The following is a 5,956-nucleotide window of genomic DNA, read 5'->3' as shown; positions in this document are numbered from 1 at the left end:
CCAGGGGATCTTCCCAACCCAGGGATCCAACCCAGGTCTCCCGCATTGCAGGCTGATTCTTTACCAGCTGAGCCACAAGGGAAGCCCAAGAATACTGGAGTGGGTAGTCTGTCCCTTCTCCAGTGGATTTTCCCAAGCCAGTTATTGAACCCAGGTCTCCCACACTGTAGGCGGATAGTTTGCCTCTGAGCCCCAAGGGTACCCAGACAGGTAGGGAAGAGAGCAAAATGCCTGGAGGATGCGGGATTTAGCCAGGGGAGCTCACAGGCTCTCTGCCAGCATGAAGGGCAGGTGCGTCTCTGCAGGTTACCTGGCTGGAGTTGCAGAGACGTTGTCACAAAGACGATGGAGCTTGACTGATGGAAGAAGTGTTAGTCACTCAGTTGTGTCCGACTCTTTGTGACCCCATGGAGTGTAGCCTGAACCAGGCTTCTCTGTCCATGGAATGCTCCAGGCAAGAATCCTGGAGTAGATCGCCATTCCCTTCTCCAGGGGATTCTTCCTGACCGAGGGATCAAGCCCAGGTCTCCCACATTGCAAGCAGATTTTTTTTACCATCTGAGCCAGCAGGGAAGTCTGATGGGAAAGAGTCGTGAAGGAAAGAAGAGGGTGGAGCCTGAGAAGGGAGGGCCACTACGCACACCATCCATCGGTCAGCCCCTCAGTGGTCAGTCAGTACAGGGCACCTCCCGTGTGCCAGTGCTCACCGGCCTCCCCTGGCGGACAGACGTGGGCAGACAACAGTCACTTAGTCAGCATTTATTTCACAGGCGTTTGTAGAGGAAGAGCTCCTGCCGACACACGGGGCACGTGTGCCTCACGTCCATCAAGCTGTCCACGCAGAAGGGGACGAGGCAGCAGCCCAAGAAGCACCTGCAGCCTCAGAAGCAGCGGGGACTCACCGGGGGCCAAGCCAAGCCTGCGAGCCCCCCACCCCTCCCCTGGGGCTGCCCGGCCAGCAAGGTGGGCTAGGAAACCACCCATCCCTCCATGCCCCATGCCAGCACCCACCCCCAAACCAGCAGGCTCCCAGCACGGATGCCCTGGGCCCCGGCAGAGGCGAGGGGGGACCACTCACCCAGCCACGAAGATGCCGGTGCACAGGAGCCAGGTGAGCACGCCTGGGACCGGGGTGGTCACGGTGACGATCCGGTTCATGCAGTATGGACACGTGAACTGTACCGGGTCTGGGGACTGCAGCCTCGGCACCCTGAACAGTTCTTGGGGGAGGGACATGTCAGGCCCTACGCCACACCCCCGTCCCCCTCATCCTGTATCCAACACGGGGGGCCCGCCCCACCTGCAGTTTCTCTGTGCTCCCCTGAGCCCCCCAGGCCGTCCCGATGGGCCCAGCTTCCCCCTTGCACTACCCCCTACCCACCAGCCTCCAGGGCTCAGGGCCTTCGCTCAGTTAAGACCTCCAGCATTTATTTCACAGGCGTTTGTAGAGGAATAGGTCCATTTTTTTTAAAAAAGCAATAACTCTAAGTGACACCCTTGGGGACGCAGTAGCTTGAAAACAACAACCCCCTATAAAAACTTCCTTTTGGTATTCTTGCCTCTTCTTGCCCAAGCACAGCATTTTTCTGGGGTGGGGTTTCCAGAAAAAAAAAAAGCTGATCTGTATTTAGCTTTTTTAAACACAACAACCATTTTTATAGTCTTGGGTGTGCAGAGAGGTGAGGTCTTTGGTGGTGGCTGAATATTTTGTTAAGAAAATAGGATTCCAGGGAGTTTTCATGCTCTAGACGGAAGGGTTGGCGTCTGGTCCGGGTGGACTGTCGAGCCATGAGGAGGGGCCTATGACCGTTATAGACTTTGGGTTCCTGAGGGGCCGAGGGGAGGGGGTGCTGGGGTTTGGGCTGTAATGTGGGGTGCCACCCTCACCCCTAGTTTGGCAGGAAACCAAGGGAAAGAACTACGTTTGGCTAGACGGGGGTGACCCATGGTTTAAAGCTCACTCTCCCGCACTAGACTTGACAACCCAGCCCACCAGCTCTCAAGCTTTTTCTTTATTTAGAAATCCCTCCCCCACCTCTGGATTTCCCTGGTGGTCCAGTAATTGGGACTCCACGCCTCCATTGCTAGGGGCACAGGTTCGATCCTTGATCAGGGAACTAAGATCCCAGAAGTCGCTAAGCAGTGCAGCCAAAAAAAAAAAAAAAATCTCCCCAAAGCCCAGACCCTACACGGTTGGGTGGGTGGGTGGTGTCTGAATTCCTCTCTTTGGTTTCAAGAGCGATGGATTTGCAGAGTCGAGAACAGGGCTTCTTTTCATAGACATTTCCTGAGCACCTACTGTGTCCCAACCCCTTCCACCAACGTCTGCACATCAGAGAGAAGGCCGTGGGCAGTGCGGGGCTCACAGCTGTGGAGGGAGGGATCACACCACTCGGGAGGCAGGACATACACCTTCCCAGAGGAGGTGCTGTTCGGACAGTCTTGGCGAGTGGTCGGGGCGGTGCTGGGTGTAAGACAGGGAAAGCCTGGGGAAGGGGGTGTGGAGGCGGCGAGGGGGAGGACAGCAGGAACACTCACCTGGATAAACAGACATGGGTGGGGGAGGAGGAGGCGCTCCAAGTCCTGGAGGCGAAGGAGAATAAGGAGGAGGAGGCCCTTGGAGGAGGAAAGAAGGAGAAACACCCTTAGACCCTTAGAAGGCTGACTGCATGCCAGGTGCTGAGCTGAAAACTTGGCTGGTCTGAGGCAGCGACCCATTTTATAGGAGAGAAAGCTGAGGCCTGGAGGGATGGATCAAGTTGCCAGTGGGATTTCAGCCAGCAGATGGAAGAGCTTGGATTTGAACCCAGGCATTTCCTGACCCCACTCTGCTCTGGGTGTCATAGGATGCAAGCTCTTCTTCAAGGCAATGCCGGGGGCTTGAGGCTACAGAAATAACACAGACCCCATAATCTATCCTTCTCTTTCTTTCCTTCTTTTTGTAATCCCTGGAGAAGGAAATGACAACCCACTCCAGTATTCTTGCCTGGAGAATCCCATGTAGCTTGGCAGGCTACAGTCCATGGGGGCTGCAGAGTCAGACATGACTGCGTGACTAACACTTTCATAATCAGCCCTTATTATGTGCCAGACTCTGTGCTGAACACTTCACGTGCCTTACTTTGATTACTCTCGCCAGAACACCAATAAGGTAGATTGTGGCATTATTCCAATTTTGCAGATGTGGAAGCTAGGCTCAGAGAGGTTAAGCAGCTTGCCTGACATCACCCAGCACAGACGTCAGAGTCAAGGATGGAACTGAAGTTGGCCTGCTTCCTGAGCACAGGATCCTAAGTGCCATGTCCCTTGCCTCTGGTCAGGACGGCTCCAGAAGATGCAGCATTCCATCTGCTGCTTCCAAGAAGAACTGTCTGGGCCCCAGGCAGGCTTCCTTCTTCAGCCTTGTCTCCCTCCTGCCCTACCAGGGGCTCAGACCCTGCCTCCCAGGAGTCAGCCCTCGGCCCGCCCCCGGGGCCCTGGGAAGCCTCCTCTCCCAGGCCCTGGAAGCAGGAGTGAGGGTGTCTGGAGGAGGAAATTCTGGGATCCCAGGTATCCAGAGAGGGGTCTGGAGGGGAGGAGGGGAACCCCCGAATCTTAACCAGTGTGGCTGATGGGTGGGGTCCCTGTGTGTTTTCACTGGAAACCTCTCCAGGGCTTTGCATGGGGACCTGGTCCTCTCAGGAAAGGAGTCTCAAGGCTTGAGGAGGGCACCTGGGCTGTCCCCCACCCATGCCTCCTCCCAGAGTGGGGGCAACCGGAGAACAGGAAGCCCCTCCCCACTTCCCACCACTCAGTCTAGGCTCTGTGGGGCCCGGGTGGTTTCTCTCCCAATTGGTCCCTGCAGCCCTGCCTGGGCTGGAATTTGTACCCATTTTACAGATGCACAAACTAAAGGTCAGGAATTAAACCACCTGGCCCGGGACCACCAGCTGGAAAGTCCTTCTGAGCTCAGACCCGGTTACTGACTGCCCAGCCCTACATCCATCATCTCTTTGAACCCTCCTAACCCTTTCTCAGATGAGAAAAGAGGTTCGGGGACTTACCTGAGGCCATGGGAGCGTGGCCGGGACCTTCCTCCCCCCTAAACCCCCAGGGCATTCCAGGTTGCCTCTGGCCCCTGGGTGGGGTGTGGGTGGAGGGGCATGTCATACCTGATATGGGGGCGTCATCAGTCTATGGATAGTTTGAGGGTACAGGCCGTGCCCCACCCTGATGGGGCCCCACCTTGTCCCCATCAGGTCTCGTGGTCCCCGGGTGGGCGGGGGCAATGTGACTTGTGGGGTGAGGACGGGAATCAGACCCAGTTCAGCAAGGGGACCCGTAGCCTCCCTGCCTGGGGGCCCCTGCAGTCAGCGTGTCACCTGAACGAGGAGACCCTCACCTTGGGCGTAGTACCCTCCTGGGGCCCAGGAGGTCTGTTCCGGCAATGGTGTCGAGGCAGCTTTGGGTTCCAAGCTCGGAGCAGCCCGGTGCTGGCCTCGGGAGGCCCCCATCCTGCGGCCTGGCTGTCCGCAGGGGAGGGGAGTGCAGGTCACCCCAGGGCCTCTTGCTGGGCCTGGCTTGGGTGGAACAGCCATTGTGATGTGTATCCTCCCAGTGGCCAGGGGTGGGGTGGGGGGGCTTGGTCCCCATTCCCTGCAGGAGGGGGCGGGGTCTCCACGGGCCCAGCTTGAGAACTCTTTAGAGATCAGATGACACCCCCTTCCCATGCTGCAGGCCCATCAGAAACTGGCCGGGATCAGAGGGCAGGGTGGGAGCCTTAAAAATATGAATCCGGAGGGCTCTCCCAGTGGTCCAGTGGTTAAGAATCTGCCTTCTAGTGCAGGGGACGTGGGTTCAATCCCTGGTCGGGGAACGAAGATCCCACATGTCGTGGGACTTCTGAGCCCATGCGCTACAACTAAGACCCAATGCAGCCAAATAATAAATATTTAAAAAGATATATGAATCCGGGACTTCCCTGGTGGTCCAAGTGGTTAAGACTCGTCCGTCTACTGCAGGGTGCTAGGTTTGATCTTTGGTAACTAAGATGGTGCATGGCAGGGTCAAAGAAAAAAGAGCAAGTTATTCTGTTGTGAGCAATTCATTCATTCAGCCCATGGATGCAGAGATGTAGCTGTGAGGATGTTCACATTTTCTTTAGAAATGCTGGTAGGTGTATGTACACAGGTACACACATGTATATAGACATATATGTGCTGAGTCACTTCAGTCGTGTCCGACTCTGCAACCCTATGGACTGTAGCCCGCCAGGCTCCTCTGTCCATGGAATTCTCCAGGCAGGAATACTGGAGTGGGCTGCCATTCATTTCTCCAGGGAAAATTCCCGACCCAGGGATGGAAGCTGCGTTTCTTAAGTGTCCTGCCTTGGCAGGCATGTTCTTTACCACTAATGCCACCTGGGAATACACACACACACATATATATATATACACACAGAGACACAAGCACACACACAGGTGTGTATGGATACAGGCACACAGTTGTGTGGATAAACACGCAGGTCCTATGCACGCACAAACGTGTCAGTCTATATGTCACCTCATGGGCTAGCTTCTGTTGTTTAGCTGTGAGTTAGGGCAAAACCCTAACTCCCTCTAACCCTCCATCCTGCGGCTTCCCCATCTGTAAAATGGGGGTAAGATAGCTACTTCATAGGGTTGTTATGGGATCAAATGCCATAACCCAGGTAGTGGGTTCGGCGCAGGGAGTAAAGCCAGCATTTTTACTGGGAGATGATCGGTGACATGAAACAGCCGGAAGAGATGGTCCTGACTGTAGGGGGCAATCTCCACGCTGGGGCTGGCTCTGAGCTCCACCTAGGGTCATGGCCAGGAAGCGCATAGCTGGGCTTCAGGCACGAATTGATGTCTGTGTGCTTGACCTGTGTACTTCACGGCTTCTCATTATGCCTCCAGAATGTCCAAGATAGTCTAAGATAGCCCTGCTTCTATCT

At 55.7% G+C, this 5,956-nt stretch overlaps 1 protein-coding gene across 1 annotated transcript; it reads right to left on the bottom strand.

Moving 5' to 3' along the window:
- Nucleotides 1–692: 692 nt before the first annotated feature.
- On the bottom strand, nt 693–4,525 carry LITAFD (LITAF domain containing). Its single transcript, XM_070779242.1, has 4 exons — nt 4,382–4,525; nt 2,539–2,616; nt 1,079–1,220; nt 693–873 (listed from the first exon to the last, which is right to left on the bottom strand). The coding sequence occupies exons 1-4, from the start codon at nt 4,491–4,493 to the stop codon at nt 765–767; spliced, it is 441 nt and encodes a 146-aa protein (XP_070635343.1). The 5' UTR covers nt 4,494–4,525; the 3' UTR covers nt 693–764.
- Between the last annotated feature and the right edge of the window lie 1,431 nt (nt 4,526–5,956).

This window comes from Bos indicus, chromosome 25, assembly GCF_029378745.1.
Source record: "Bos indicus isolate NIAB-ARS_2022 breed Sahiwal x Tharparkar chromosome 25, NIAB-ARS_B.indTharparkar_mat_pri_1.0, whole genome shotgun sequence".
NCBI classification, from domain to species: Eukaryota; Metazoa; Chordata; class Mammalia; order Artiodactyla; family Bovidae; genus Bos; species Bos indicus.
Note: the sequence above shows the minus strand (reverse complement) of the source record. Positions and strands in the feature narration are given on the sequence as shown.

What these genes read in the sequence shown, in the direction of transcription:
- LITAFD (XM_070779242.1), bottom strand. Translation starts at nt 4,493, where the DNA reads ATGGGGGCCTCCCGAGGCCAGCACCGGGCTGCTCCGAGCTTGGAACCC. An exon ending in ACCCATGTCTGTTTATCCAG is followed by an intron (nt 1,221 to 2,538) that starts GTGAGTGTTCCT and finishes CCCTCCCCCAAG; the next exon opens with AACTGTTCAGGGTGCCGAGG. An exon ending in ACCGGCATCTTCGTGGCTGG is followed by an intron (nt 874 to 1,078) that starts GTGAGTGGTCCC and finishes CTGAGGCTGCAG; the next exon opens with GTGCTTCTTGGGCTGCTGCC.